Raw genomic sequence first — 17,106 nt, 5'->3', positions numbered from 1 at the left:
GCATTTGGACATTAGCTCCTTTCAAATGCATTTCTTTCCCATGCTCGATATTTCTAATTTTATTTCAAAAAAGGTTTCTGTGAACAGAAAGTGCTGTATGACACTAGACAATTTGGAGAGAATGAATTTTAAACTCCTTATCTGTCACTCTAAATACATTAACCAATATGGTGTAGTACTTCACATTTCCCATGTAACCCAGAGGTCTATTTTTAACAGTACATTTATTCCCAGGGTTTAACCAATGAAATACAAATACATTTGCTTTTATGACAATATAAAAAGCATTGTTATAGCAATGTAAAATAATGAAAAACAATTGTACATAAATTTTATATAAAGTTATTAGATTTTTTTTAATAGTTAAAATAAAGACAATTTTGTACATCAACTGACAACCTATTGGAAAAAGAAAGGTAGGTTCAGAATTATAGAGTATCCATAAACAATTACTCTAAATTTGTTACACAGTATCACAGTAATCATTTACAGACTCCCCTGTATATTTTAAGTGTATCTATTGAAAGATTGCAGATGAATATAATTAAAGAAAAGTAAATCATTAAAAGATCAGGAAAAAACAATCCATCAAAGTAAATATTATGATCTAAAGCTGGAATATGAGAACAGGATCAAAGGACTTCTGGTGAATCTGTAAAAGAGGATAAAACATGGAGTGCATTTTATTAAGTGAATTGTGTAACATAAGATATAAAACAAACAATGATGATCAAACTGGCAAACTGTAAATATATATAAAAAATATGTGATGCACATCCATGGGGAAACTGCCCAATTGCGACACTAGACACTTCACAACCAATAAGTAGCTGTTTAAATAATTATTGATGCAAGAAGAAAAAGTAAGTTTACTGTCAAATAAAATGTTAAGGTCCTTAATTTGAAAAATATATTTAATACATGAAAGAATGTGAAGTGACAGAATTGGAAGACTTGTTAATGGTAAATAATACATAAAAGCACTTTTCTGTAGACTGATATGTAGATTATTGACTTAATCAGTTTTTAAAAATTTTGATATCCTGCTGAAATAAAAGAGCACCTCTTGAAATTTTCATATCATCAGCATAAGCAAAAGATTCAGATTGTTAAAAATAGTGCAGAAAAAGTGTAATTTATATCCAAGCTTTTGCAATTTGAGTGTTTTATCATGGAATCTTACAAAACCGTACACGCTTCTTTTAAACATGAGTAATTTTGTCAAATCAAAATGAAAAAGCATTACAAAGTAGTTAATTGCTTATAGCAAATCAAATGGTCAAATGAATAAAGTGGACACAACAATATTTCCCAATTTGGATCAATTAAAACTGTCAGAGTGACTTGAGGAGTTGAAAGCTCAAAAAATGCTTGGATAAAACAATATTGAAAAATTTTTTGAAGGTGGTTTTAAAAATTAGTTTTTCATTGGCAAAAATGAATTGAATTAATAGGGATTAAAAAAATGAAGTTTAACATTGATGAAAATTAATAAATTAATTTCTAGAATTTTGTAAACATTCTTCAATTTTCTTCTTTATATCAATTAACTTAATTGGATAATTAATATGATATAAAAACACATTTTTTGTGTGTGTGTGTGTGTGTGTGTTCAACGTGTAAATTTTTCTTGTTAATTTAAAGAAGTCACTTAATTTACAGTTAATTTTTAATGTTTTTTTTAAATATGGAAATGTACTAATCAACAAATTGAAACTCATCTGTAATAGCTAATATAATTCAAATCCATTAATAGTATATGAATTAATCTGAAAATATTTGAAGTGTATAAAAATGCTTTATTAAATAATAATAATAATACACTCTAATAAAGACATTAAATGCACCAATATACAGCTGCTAATATGCCAAAGATTTTACAGAGCAACAAACAAATGTGCAATCTGTATTGCACGTTATTCATTTGAGCAAAGCAGGTGTGTATACAATTGCACATCAGCAATTGATGTTTATCTTATGATACAAGTACTAATAAGCTCTACTTAAGCACTAAAAGAAATGACAAATTAATTTAAGGGACCTAATATCACAGGACATATATATTATAAAAATCTGTATGTTGTACTTAACCTCAGAATTATGTACAAGAATATATGACGAGCGGAGTCATAGATGATCTAATACTGTTCCGATCTTTTAAAATCACAAGGATGTATATAAAAGCATTTAATATGATAGTCCTCACTTCCCGACTCCTATTAATGCTTCGTCCATCAGCTCGTCGTCAATATCGTACGGAGAGGGACGCGACATCGAACTGGAGGCGGAATGGTTGGAGGGTGGTGTCGTCACCGGAATTGGCGATTTGAGTGATGGTGACTGTTGAAATGGTGATTTGGCATTAAATGGACCAGAAGAGGAGTCTATTTTTTCGTCATTGACGACCGTCGTTTCTAATCTGGGACTCGACCATGACACTTTTTTCTCGGGCGACTTTTGTAGCCTAGGTGTTCCGGGACAATCTATCACCAGACCGTCTTCTGGGCTACTATCTTCGCTGGAAGGGAATACTCTTCTGGTTTTGGGGGGAAATGGGGATGATGATGACCTGCTGGATTCTTCGGCAGAAACTGTTGGTGTCACAGTAGTGGGAAGTTCACATTTACCCGTAGATAATGCTTCAATTTGAGTGTTTGATAATTTTCTTTCACTGGAATCTGATACTGCAATGTTTTCACTGGGCAATTCTTCTAGTCTTTTTTCAGAAAGGCACTTTGGTACAGTTGGTTTTACATCAGTGCTACTACTTACCCATTGTGATTTTTCTTCTAATTCCGGTTTTAAAACAGTTTCATGTTTTGAAACATTATTTTCACCATTTCCACCACTGGGCACATCTACTGGTTTTGGTGTAGCTGCTCTCTGTTCTACATTTAAAGTTCCATTCTGATTATCTACTTTGGTTTGAGCCAGTAAAAGCCTGAATGCTCGTTCTCCTTCAGATTCTTCCACAGAATTATCTCGATTTGGCGTATGCCTCGGTGACTGTCTCAAGGGGGATTCCTCGTGCTTACTAGACACGTTACTGCTACTCAAAGACCTGTGTTCTGAAAGTGATTTATTATGTAGAGGTGGTGGCATCAGATTTGATCCAACATTGAGAAAATTATTAGACATTTTATCACTTCTGTTTTCAGTAGCCTGAGATGTTTTTAGTTCAGTTGAAACAGGCTTCAATTTTTCCGATTTTTCTGATGAAAGTTTAGCATTTAATAAACTTTTATTTTGTGATGACATGGTAACTTTTGGCTTTGAAACACTATTGGCTGAGGAACTTAAAGTTCTTGGTAGTGATGATGATGATGACAATGATATGCTGGAGGACGTGCTACTTGGAGATTGATTCTTTGAAATTACAGATCCACTATTCTTTGACTGAATCATACTTGATTTAGGTTGCATACATGTTGATGATGAAACTGATTTTTTTGGTGTGGTTATGCTTCCAGTTTTAACTGTTGAAGAACTTCCAGATGAACTGCTAACTTTTGTAGAATTTGCTGTATTTGAAGATAATGGTTGTTTAGACAACTGTTTCATTTTACTTAGAGATTTTGAGTTATCAGTAAATTTTGTTTTAGTAACAGTCAATTTAATTCCAGAGCTCTGCTTGACAGTAAACTGATCAGAACTAGAATATTTTGGTTTAGACTCAGAGCTTTTGATTGTTGATCCTTCTCTGTCTTTGAGAGATTCTTTAGAAGTTTCCTTCTTCTCAGATTTTGATTCCTTGCGATCTGAAGAACCTTCAGCTTTTGAATTGTCACCAGGAGGTACTATGTGTTGTGCACTTGCATTAACCATTAATTTATCAATAACTGCATTTAATCCTACTTTTCTTGATCTCAACAGAGATTTTCCAGCTTTTGCATTATTTCCAGAAATAAGTGCTTTAGAAGTAGAAGATGCAGGAATAATAGATATTGAAGATGTAGACACAGACTGATTTGCAATAGGAGATTGTACAAGAAGTGTTGGAGATGAATGAGTTTTAACTGGTATAGGAGTTATGGTGGTTGATGAAGGCAGATTTAAATTTTTCAACTTTAAAGTTGGGGGTTTCGTAGATACCTTTGATGGTGATGATCCTCCTCCACTTGAATGACTACCTATTGATTGAACCTGTCCACAACTCATAGAACTAGAAGTGTTAGTTCCTCCAGTGGAAGAATTTGATATGCTAGTTTTAAAATTGCTCCCTTGTTTATGCTTAGTTTGCAATTTTAATGATGTAGATAATGTAACTTTAGTGTTAACAAATGAATTAGAACCATCTGAATCTGATCCACTTTTTCCTATTGATACTTGTGGCTGTCTGAGAGGAAGTGGCTTTACTAATTTTTCACTCTGATTAGTCTTTCCAGACTGAAGTGATTTTGAGGTAGGACTGTTACTTCTATGTGCTGTTAACAGATTTTTCTTTGATGAAAAACTTGGCGATTTAGAGCGAGATGGGGATGTGGATAATCTACTAGATATGTCCTTTGGATGTTTTACTAACTGATTATCAGTTGCAGTGGAAACTAATGGTGATATTTCTCCACTTGATGTAGATGGAGGTGGCATTAAAGTTGAATCTAATGTTAAATGCAATGGACGTACTGGAGATTTAGCATCATCATCTGCAGATTCAATTCTCTTGCGTTTTCTTTCCTTTTTAGCATCACCCTTCTTTTTACTAAGTGATCCATCATCTGTTCTTTTGCCTTCTTTCCTTTTTAGTTTTCCTTCACTCTTGGACACTTTTAAACTATCGCCAGAACGTGCAATTTTTAAACTTGTTCCCAGATCTGGAGACTGTGACAAAGGAGGAGTTTTAGATACCTGTTCATCCATATGTGACCTGTCAAGACTAGATCCAAAAGAACTAGACAAGAAGCTAACATTAGTATCCACATTAGTTCGATTATCTTGCACTTCAGTTTTTTCCTCCCCTGACAGTATGTTATTAGACTTCAATTCATTTTCTATTTTAAATTTCTTTAGCTTTTTACTTTGCCTATCCATACTGGCTGCCAATTTTGAAGCCATAATAGCAGGATTTAAATCCATTCCAAATGCATTAGCATCACATGTATCTAAGTCAATAGTACTTGATTCAGTAATATTTTCCACAAAATTTGAAGTCTTATTAGCAATATAATCTGCATTATATTCTGATTCAGAAGTAAAACTGTACTGTCTTTTATTCTGAGTGCTATTGTATGAATCCACACTACTAGAACAATCATCATTAACAGCATTTGTATCTGTATCACTAATACCAGTATGGGAACTATCAATACTATTTGTTCGCTGAGGAGCATTTACATCACTTTTCAAGTAAGACTCAAGTGGTGTTACTCTAACAATAAGTGACTGATCTGGAATTCCTACAGATAAATTATTTATTTCAAAAGGTGTTGTTATGTTTTCAGAAGATTCTACATCAGGTGTGGGCAAATCTTTTATAATACCATCATCATCACTCATTTTTCTTTTGGGACTTTTCCCCATTGTACTTCCAGGACTACGACTGTCAGAAAGCGTCTTACGTTTCCTTTGTTTCCGAGGTTTCGCCACCACAGTCGTATTCCCTTGCGATAAAAAAGGAAACGATGTGGATGGCGAATTAGCAGCAGGAAGATCACTTAACATACTCATGAGCATTGTATTTGAACCACCTTGTTTAATTTGTTGATATTGAGCCAACTGAGCTGCTGTAGTCCCAGAATTTTGTGACAATAATGTACCAAGTAATGGGTTTGTTGTATTTGCTAATGTTCTATCAGAACTCATACTGTACAAGTCTTGATGGGAGTTAGTTTGTGCTAATGATTGTGTATGAATAGGGTTTATGATATCAGAATTATGTGAAAGTGTAGAAGGTATATTGTACATTTGCTGTTCAGAACTATGATCCATGTTGATTGTCTTTCCTAAATGATTAATTTGATCATTATTTGTTCCAACAATATTCAAATCATGTTGCTTTCCATTCATTCTAGAAGAGAGGTTCGTAAACTCTCCACTAGGAAATCCTGTACCATTGGCAAGATTTCTTCCATAATTTGGATGCTGAGAAAGATAGGAGACACCAGCACCACTAGATACTGCTGCACAATAGAGATCACCTTGACTGGACGGACGTAGTTGTTGTTGCTGACCTTGGGCTTTACGAATGACTGCTCTCATTGTCACTGGTATTGAAAGACACCTAATTTTAAAAACAGAACAGATTGTACTTTTTTAAATTTAATTACCACATTTAATGATATTTTAAAATAAAATATTACATATAATGAAGTAAAGCTAGAAAAACTTAACTAAAACTACAAAAACTGTTTCATATTTCATATATTTAATGATAAATAAATATCAGCTGCTTAAAGAAAAATAAATATTGAATTGTAACAAAATTATGTTTTACTAGAATGAATTATTTCATATTTAAAAGATACAAGTACTTTTCAAGCTTTATTAGCTCAAGTTCTTCATATTCCAAAACAAAAAACCATAGTCTAAAGCATATTTTGTATAATTTTAAAAGGTAAATCTTCTTTTTGAATTTTACAGCAAAACAAAACTCTTTTCTTTGAATATTTTAATAACTTTCTCTTATAAAGCATAAGTTTCCTGTAATTTGAACTTTAATTGGAGTTTTGGGGTAATATAGAAAATAATCTTTTTTCAATAAACTTTATTTTAATAAATTACTATTTAAAACATTTATAACAATCTATTTAAAATTTGTGTGGCCATATTCATTTTTGTGATGTAAGTAGTCATAATTTGATCATTTTGACCATTCTAATTTTGCCTGTTTTTCACATATTGAATGACATGATGCAGTTTTCATTTTATTTTCCAAAAATATTTTTATTATTTATTACAAATTATTGAGTATTTTAACATAAAAGTTTTTTTTTTTTGAAAATCAAACAGTTGTCTTTTAGGGACTGTATGTGATTGAGAAAGATATATTTTGACCATATTCATAAATTAATATTTTTCTATATTCTTTTCCTTGCGATATAGGGGGGCGCTCCGATCGTCATGGAGACTGGTGAGTTTTCGATTACACCCGGTTTCGTCAGAAAATATTTTACCCAGTTCATTTTTTCTGTGTTTTTTTCCACTATGTTGATTCTAAAATTGACTCAATTATTACTACTAATGTCCAGAATCGAGCCTAACCCAAATCCTCTTCAAAAAACTCCAATGAAAAGAGGTAGACCTCCAACAATTTGAGTTATGCAATCTTCGTCCAATACAAAGTCGGCTGAAGGTGAAAGCAACTTGATTACCTGAATATACTCAACCACGAAGAGTAGAATCGACCACTTCGGTAAGTGAATACTTTACTTCGAATTCTTCATTTGCAACTTCAAATATGGAACTATCAGACTCGTCAACTGCACTTCTCTGGACAAAGATAGTCGATCTGATTACTTCTAGTAACGAAAAAATTGAAAACCAATTTTCTCTAATCCACAATGAAATCATTACTATTCATAAAGACATTAGTGACTTTACTGATCAACTCCATTCTATGAGAGATAGAAATGACAAATTCGAATCCGAGCTTACAAAATTAAGAAACGAGAATGAGTTGCTTCAACTTAAGATTGATGCACTGCATAATAAATTAAACAATAATAATTTAATAATATATGATTATTCGAAAACATTTGCTGACAGGAATGAAGAAGACTTATTGAATTTCTTGAATCATTCACTAAATATTCCATGCAAAATGGATGAAGAAATAAAATCCATTCATAATATTCCTAATTCTAAGATTAATATCAAATGCTTAACTTTAAAATCTGATCAATTGCAAAATCAAATTATGATCACCTTCAATAAATTAAAGCAAAATAAATCATTGGGACCATGGCAAAATTTAAACATGTCTGTAGATTTGGTTATTAATTCTCGTAAGAGAAGAAAAGCTTTACTACCTTACTATGTTGATCTAAAAAAACGAAATATACAGGTTAAATTACGAGATGATTTTCTTCTAATTAAACAGAAAAAAGTAACTTACAGCTTTTCAACAAATCAACTGGTAAATGCAGAGGATTTTTTAGAATATACGACTTAAATAATTCCGATAATTATCAATCTTCGACAACACTCAATAATGAAACCGATTGCAATAAAAATCAAGAAAAACCTTACCTGAACATAATAAACTGGAACTGTAATGGTTTATTGAAAAAAATTGATAGTATGGAGTTTAAATGTTTATTGAACAATACCAATATAATGGGACTAACCGAAACCTGGTTGACTTCCCCACATGAAGGTTTAAAAAATAAACACATGGAATATACTGTTATATCAACCGTGGCGCATAAACCAGTCGGCCCTGGTTGCCCATATGGTGGTTTAAGCTTGCTCATCAAGAAAAATATAGGAGTATTTAAGAATTTACAAAAACTTGATAACTGTATAGCAGTCTTAATCCAAATTACCAATCCAGACTTACAGTTTTTGATAAACAAATTAATAGCCATTATACTAGTTTATATCCCTCCAGACCAGCTTCAGATTTTAAAAGACGTCTTTAAACTCATTGAACAATGGAAAATTATTACCCCTTACGTTATAATAATAGGAGATTTAAATGCGAGAATAGCTCAAAAAATGGACATGGAATACAAGGGACCCAACTTATTAATTCAAAATACTCGTAAATCAAAAGATAAAAAACATAACAAATTAGGACTGCAATTACTTGAATATATGGATCAACTACAACTTTATATACTGAATGGCAGAATTAAAAATGATTACCCGTCTGAATTTACTTGTCTGACCAACTCTGGCTGTTCAACAATAGATCTAATAATATGTTCAGAACTAATTATAGACTTATGTATGCAGATCCAAGTATTGAACTATGATCTCTCTGACCATTTTCCAATAAAAATGTCTATTCAAATAGCAAAAAATCAACTACATAAGAATGAATCAATATCTCATCAAATAACCAATTATAACTATCAACAATACCAACTTTCGATTAGTAACAGAATTAAACATTTACTGAATTATGCTCCAACAGAGGGATTAGAAAAATATTTTCAATTTGAATCAGTAATAAAAGAATTTATTCATACACGTAACTCAAAGTATAATATATCACATAAATTCAAGAAGCCATGGTATGATTTGGACTGCTACAAGCTCAAAACTCAAAAGAATAAAGCTTTAAAACAATTTAGAATAAGTTATTCAGAAGAATCTTTCAAGCAATATAAACAACTAAAAATATCATATTTCAATCTATTAAAAGCAAAAAAATTAAACTATTTTAAAAGCCTACAACAACGAATGCTAGCAAACAAAAATAATCTACTTTTCTGGTCATCAATTCAAAACTTGCGTAAAATTCGTCCAGAACGCCAACCAGATATAGTCTTTTTAATATGGTTTAACTATTTCAATAGATTTCCGATTAATGAAAATCTATCAAATAATTACCAAACAGCCTTAACGAATGATTTTCTTGATTCACCCATTACCTATGATGAACTGAAATACTCCATTGAAAAACTAAAACCATTGCCAGGATTAGATTTAATTACCAACAAATTCATTAAACTCCTACCTCCGTCAGGAAAACAAATGCTACTTGAACTATTTAACTATTTTTACGATTCATCAACTTACCTGTCATCATGGAACTCCGTTAAGCTACTCATGATTTACAAAAGAAAAGGAAATTGATTAGCACCAGAGAACTATCGCCCCATCGCACTTCTATCTACTATAAGAAAATGTTTCACATCCATATTAGCAACACGTTTTCAAAAATGGACTATAAACCAAAAATTAAACTCGAAATTCCAATATGCTTTTATCAAATCTAAAGGAACTGAAACGGCTATATTCTTGTTAACTTCCTTAATCCAAATATACTTAAGAAAAAAACGAAGGAAAATTTTTGCCGCATTCATTGATATTTCTAAGGCCTTTGATTCTATACACGTACCCTCTTTGGTTAAAAAATTAACAATATTTGGAACTGGTAATAAATTCGCAGCTACTATTATGAATCTTTTTTCCTCATACAAAATCATTATTATTTATGGAAATCAGCGATATCCTGAATTTACTATAAATCGAGGTATTCTTCAAGGTGAACCATTGTCTCCTTATTTGTTTAATTTTTATATTAATGATATTGATAAGCTGTTTCTAAATGATTCAGAAGGCATTTATATATACGGAAGAACATTTCATTACATTTTATATGCCGACGACCTGGTTTTATTGGCCCCAACCAAAGTTACTCTACAACATAAGCTTAATAAAATTAATGACTACTTGAACTCTATATTCTTATCGATTAACATCTCCAAATCAAAAATAGTTATTTTTAGAAACAATATCAAACTTGCAAACCAAGAGAAATCCTTCTACATAAATGATCAACCTTTAGAACTGGTCAATAATATAAAATACTTAGGTACGTTTTTCAACTGGAACGGTAAATTTCAGATGCATTTGAAATATCTTAATGTTAAAATCAATCAACTAATCAATAACATTCTCTATTTGGGTGCTAGTTTAAAAATTACGAATCTAAAACTTCATATGAGAATGTTTAATTCAATGATAATGCCAGCTATTCTGTATGCCAGTCCAATTTGGGCCATTGATTTATTTTATGACTTGGGAAAAATTTCATATCATATTACTACAAAAACTATATAAACTCGAACGTACTGTTCCTGGATATGCCATATGTGCAGAAACAAACGGACGTCAACTTTTCCCCTTCTTTATAAAAAGACTAATCAAATTCTACTACCGATTATTGAACTCAAAAGACGATAATATTAAATTTCTATTTCACATTATGAATACTCAAATGAATAACAATAATATCAACAAAACAACATGGTGCTATAAATTTAATAAAGTTTTACAATCTTTCGGAGTATCTAGTTCCTTATTTGACAACGATATTGACAATTGTAAAAATGCCTATTCTATGATGATGGACTCTGCATTCTCGCAATCGATGATTAGTGATCAAAATGCTATAATTAATTCAACATATCATCCTTGGTACTTACATATTCTAAGCCTTCCTACTCAATCGAACATTATCACAATGAACACATCTTTAAATATCAAACGTATGTTACTTCAACTGAGACTCAACAAATATTCCTTAATTGTAAACAATACTTATATTGACTTTTCAAGATCATGTTATTGGTATAATAAATGAAAACCAACAACTTTAGTGCCTTTGACCGGTGTGCTTCTCTCTTCTTTCTCTGTAAAACGCAAACGTTTTCGAACCTCGTTGGTTCTTCGTCAGGCGTAACGGAATTCTGTTTGACAAAATTTTAGAAAAAATTTGCATTCTGGAACGCTGTCGCGTGTAGCCGATGTCGTCATATTAGACTTGCGCGATGTGAGTATAGCGCTACGTCAGGGATCTGTTGAGAAAGGCTTCCCAAGCCGATGATAAGATGATCTCCTTTTTAAAATTGCTGCAGTGCGTGTTACTGCGGGTGTTGAGTAAGATGTATATAGCTTCAAGCCATTTGAGGTGATCTTGTCGAAACGTGGGGTGAATGATTGCGGCACGGGTGAAAAGAGGCTCTATTTCTGGATCGGATGAATAGACTGCTAGGGCGGTGTTTTGTCTATGGTGTAATATGTCCGCTTTGTGCTCTTTGATCCTCGTCTGTATGTTGCGTTTGGTGGATCCGATGTAGATGGCTTCGCTGTTATCTCTGTGGTCGGCGATGGGTATAGAGTATATTCCCGGAAGTCTGTTTTTATCTGGAGCGTCTTTTCCGTTCCTAAGCCACTCGAAAATCGTTGGGCATCTCCTGAAAGCTAAGCGGATATCCTTTTTTTTCGCTATTTGGTAGTATATGGTCTTCAGTGCCGGATTTTAGGTGATCGGTATAAATTTAGGTGGGGAACCATTGGAAGGAGGGGTGTGGGTGGAAAGAAGCCGTAGTGCCTCAAAGTTGTTTTTGCGTGCAATGTTGTGATATCCGTGTTGTTTAGCTATATTCTTGATGTGCCGCATTTCCGAGTTGAAGGCAGCTTGTGAGGAGGAATGCGTGAGTGCCCTTTTGAGTAGCGCCTTAAAGGCTGCCATCTTGTACTGCGGAGGATCACAGGAGAATGCGGGTATATATAGAGGTTCGGTAGATGGTTTGTGATAGACTTGCGTATTGATGGAAGATTCTTCTACAGTGATGTAAATGTCCAAGAAGTGTGCTTGGGTATGGTGGGCTTGATCCAGTTCTAGTGTTAATCCATATGGGTTGTCGTTGAAGGTGTCCACTAAGGCTCTGATATTTGGGATGTCCTTCCATAATATAAGGATATCATCAATATACCTTGGTAAAGGAGGATATGTACTTAGAAGAATACTCCTTTACCAGGTTATTGATGATATCCTTATATTATGGAAGGACATCCCAAATATCAGAGCCTTAGTGGACACCTTCAACGACAACCCATATGGATTAACACTAGAACTGGATCAAGCCCACCATACCCAAGCACACTTCTTGGACATTTACATCACTGTAGAAGAATCTTCCATCAATACGCAAGTCTATCACAAACCATCTACCGAACCTCTATATATACCCGCATTCTCCTGTGATCCTCCGCAGTACAAGATGGCAGCCTTTAAGGCGCTACTCAAAAGGGCACTCACGCATTCCTCCTCACAAGCTGCCTTCAACTCGGAAATGCGGCACATCAAGAATATAGCTAAACAACACGGATATCACAACATTGCACGCAAAAACAACTTTGAGGCACTACGGCTTCTTTCCACCCACACCCCTCCTTCCAATGGTTCCCCACCTAAATTTATACCGATCACCTACAATCCGGCACTGAAGACCATATACTACCAAATAGCGAAAAAAAAGGATATCCGCTTAGCTTTCAGGAGATGCCCAACGATTTTCGAGTGGCTTAGGAACGGAAAAGACGCTCCAGATAAAAACAGACTTCCGGGAATATACTCTATACCCATCGCCGACCACAGAGATAACAGCGAAGCCATCTACATCGGATCCACCAAACGCAACATACAGACGAGGATCAAAGAGCACAAAGCGGACATATTACACCATAGACAAAACACCGCCCTAGCAGTCTATTCATCCGATCCAGAAATAGAGCCTCTTTTCACCCGTGCCGCAATCATTCACCCCACGTTTCGACAAGATCACCTCAAATGGCTTGAAGCTATATACATCTTACTCAACACCCGCAGTAACACGCACTGCAGCAATTTTAAAAAGGAGATCATCTTATCATCGGCTTGGGAAGCCTTTCTCAACAGATCCCTGACGTAGCGCTATACTCACATCGCGCAAGTCTAATATGACGACATCGGCTACACGCGACAGCGTTCCAGAATGCAAATTTTTTCTAAAATTTTGTCAAACAGAATTCCGTTACGCCTGACGAAGAACCAACGAGGTTCGAAAACGTTTGCGTTTTACAGAGAAAGAAGAGAGAAGCACACCGGTCAAAGGCACTAAAGTTGTTGGTTTTCATTTATTTTCACTCCGGTGTTGTTCCTTTATATATTTTGTTATTGGTATAATTCCAACACATTTTCCGCACTTCATCTTCTCAGAGACTAACTACCAAAAAAAATCACCTTTACAGAGTAGAATAAGAAATAAACTCAAATAACTGTTATATGAAACATTAGATATATATACTGTATTTTACGGACTATAAGATGCACGTTAATTTTTAAGGAATTTTTTAAAAAAATACCTGTAAGACGCTACGGCTATAAGACGCACCTGAATTTTGGAGGCAATTTTTTGAAGAAAAAAGTGCATCTTATAGTCCGTAAAATACGGTACTACTTTAACAATAAAATATAATATAAAAGTAATAATTGATGACGAAGAATCAAATGTAATTTTATTATGCTATTTCTAGTTGTCCAAAACAATTTCATTGAAGAATCATTACAAAATAATTGTATTGCATTTAAAATTTCTTTAGCTAAAAGTTTTACTTGTCTATAAAATCCAACATCTAAAGGTTGGCATACAGACATACACTTTGGTGAAATAATTAGTACTTCACATGAATTTTGATGTATAGATGTTTGAAATACTGTATTATAAATATTAATATTTGTTTGTCTACTCCATGAGACAATTATTAATAATAATTTTTCTGTTATATTTGGAGATAATACATCTTTTACATAATTTGTAATAATTGCTGTAGATAATTTGCCAGATGAGCTAGCTGTAATAGTGATGTTTGGGGCATTACACAGTGGTCTTTGAACTCTAGGTACAAAGGTTCCATGAACCTCTTGTAAGCAAATAAATACATTACCTACAACTTGTCTGTTAGCATTAATTAAATATTGAACAGTGTAAGAATGCATAACTTTATTACATGGAGAGTGTGCAAATCCAATAGTATTTTTTTTTCTCCTTTATATGAAAGTGTTCTTGGTGAAATCACTTTGTATGAAAAACCACACTAATCCACACTGAATATAAAGTTACATGAATAAGATGGCAATAAATTTTTTACCATTGTTTGAAATTGTGCAGCTTTTACTAAAATATCCTTTTTGTTTACTATTTCTGTTTTATTTACAAGTTTTGTAATTTTTCAAGATACTAATCTATATTCTTTTTTAAATTTATCAACCCAGGAATCACTAGCTGTAAACTTAATTGAACTATTCAGTTCAATAATTTCTGTAATGCCCATATTTTTATTTCATTACCTTTAACCATTTTATAGCTGTCTCGAACTTTGTCAAACATTTGTTTAGCATGTTCTTTAATGATTTTTTAATGTTTCAATTCTATGTTTGAGATTTAAATTGTTTTTCCCATTTATATAAATCACTAAAATGTTTTATCCTTTAGCTCCTTTCTGCTGTAATGTGTGTAATTTCCATTTTGGATGTTTCTTATGCAAGTTAAGAATTTCTTCTTTTTGTTTTGTTCAGATTATATTCTTATCTGCTTTTTTATCATTATTTGATTATCCTGATTCACAGTCAGTGTCTGCATTATCAACTTCTTTTTCTTGAAGTAGATGAGTGTTTTTTCCCCTTCTGAAATATCTTTATTCAAATTATTATCTTCCATCTAACAAAACTCTTCATCATCTCTACTTACATAATTACTTAAAATATTGCTAAATGCATTGAAAAGCATCTTAGCTACCTGTTTATCAATGTCCAAAATAGTAGCCCTACAAATCTCTTCTGTAGGCCAGACATTATCACATAAACATTTAAATTCTGCTATAATATTTTGAATATTTACATTTAAGTCTTCTCCCATTTTCGAAAATTCTAGAATTTATTCTAAATGTAATATCGTAGTCTTCCTCCACAACCCTTTCACTACTAAAAATTTTCATTTTTATGTTAAACTAATATAAAATAGTACAACATTTGACTGCTATTAACCCTGATTAATAGTTTTAGTGAATATTATAAATTTAATATAGTGTTTGTATACTTTTAATGTAATTATTAACTAAATTTTATTAATATTTATTGAAAGACATTCCAACAGTTTCCTTGTCAGAGCAAAAACCAATCAATCAATTTATGAAAGCAATCAATAATTACCTAACAATCACAATTAAAAGTACTGTATGAGACATTAATATTAATTTTAATTAAACGAGAAAATTTCTTTTCACAAAATATCGTCGTCATCTGAGCTTTTTTGTCAATCTTGGTCAGAAATATCAGCAATGTCTTCATTTTTCTTATTTTTTATAAAAAAATACTTTTTGGATGACAAAATAAAAATATGTTATTAATTGAAAATTTGTTTTAGGGAGCCTTTGTTTGTTCAATTGAGTACTGAGCGATTTTTTACAGCATATGTGTTCAAATACCAAATTGTTTGAGTTGGGAATAGTTCAAGTACCAAGATACTGCCCTGCCGTATTTCATTCGTCATTTTTATGAATGATTACCTAACTACAGTTAAAAAAGTTTAACAACACTTACCTAAAAATGTTTAAACAAACATTACTAAATATGAAGATTAATGTATAAAACAAAAACATGGTAACAGTCTTAAATGCCAATATCTGAAAGCAATATCAACAATATCTGGTTGATAGGAAAGCTAGGACAAGGAAGAAAAAACTGTACTATCAGTTTTCATTAAACTAAACCTGATGAAAGGCATAAAATAAATTGAAAATTTCACTATTCTAAAATCCATGATCAAATTTGAAATAACATGCATGCTTACTTGAAAAAAAAAATCAAATAATAGAGTTTGCATTTATAAATTGTGAAATTGTGTACAGATAATTTACTGGATTCTCAAACCGTGTATGAAAACCATGTTATACGAGAGATACCTGTACTATACAATCAGCTTTGGATTTAGCATTCTGTGCCTTTTCAATAAAGCCTGGTGAACAATTTACATTATTGTATCTACTAGTGTTTCTCATTTCCCGGTCTTTTGCTTGTCCCAGGATTCCAGGAAAAAAGCAAACTGTTTCCCAGGATCCCGGGATACAATTAATTATTTTTAATATACAAAATATCTTGAAAACAAATGATATAATTATTTTTTATTTTTTAAAGTAATTTACATTCTGCAACCTCCAAAATCATATTAATAATGCTGTGTAAGACATATATTAAAATTTACCTTTGAATTACGTAGAAAGTTTCACAAATAGAAAAAATTTATTAAAGTTTGCTGGAAACTGAATATAGCAATGACAACAACAAAAAATGCTTTGAATTGAGTTGAAAATTTTAAAAAAAGATTGAACTTAGGTCAAACTTCTAACTGAAAAAGTAATTTTCATTTTTAAATAAAACATAATACAAAATATTATTGTAAATTTTTATAATAAGATTTTAAAAAAGCAATACTCCGATCACTCAATCTGGTTCTTATTTAACTAATGAAAAGCCTGCTACCAAGAATGCCCTTTCCGATTCAATTCATGTGGATGGAATTGTCTTTAATGCATTTAAGAGAAGACAAATATGTTTTTTCACCTGTAGCCTGGAAGATTTCTAGTTTATTTTCAAAATTGTAGTACTTCTTTTGC

At 32.3% G+C, this 17,106-nt stretch overlaps 1 protein-coding gene across 1 annotated transcript in view; it reads right to left on the bottom strand.

The window, feature by feature from the left end:
• Window positions 1-1,778: 1,778 nt before the first annotated feature.
• The window catches only part of LOC136985174 (mediator of RNA polymerase II transcription subunit 1-like), a 72,474-nt gene continuing 57,146 nt past the window's right edge, over window positions 1,779-17,106 (bottom strand). Inside the window, exon 17 of the mRNA XM_067282382.1 lies at window positions 1,779-6,217. Within this exon, the coding sequence (XP_067138483.1) occupies window positions 2,203-6,217 (4,015 nt within the window). The 3' untranslated portion in view covers window positions 1,779-2,202. The remainder of the gene's footprint in view (window positions 6,218-17,106) is intronic.

Source organism: Centruroides vittatus, unplaced genomic scaffold, assembly GCF_030686945.1.
Source record: "Centruroides vittatus isolate TY-2023 unplaced genomic scaffold, ASM3068694v2 contig_955, whole genome shotgun sequence".
In the NCBI taxonomy this organism is placed as follows: domain Eukaryota; kingdom Metazoa; phylum Arthropoda; class Arachnida; order Scorpiones; family Buthidae; genus Centruroides; species Centruroides vittatus.
The sequence above is the reverse complement of the archived record's forward strand: the minus strand, read 5'-3'. Positions and strand labels throughout refer to the sequence as shown.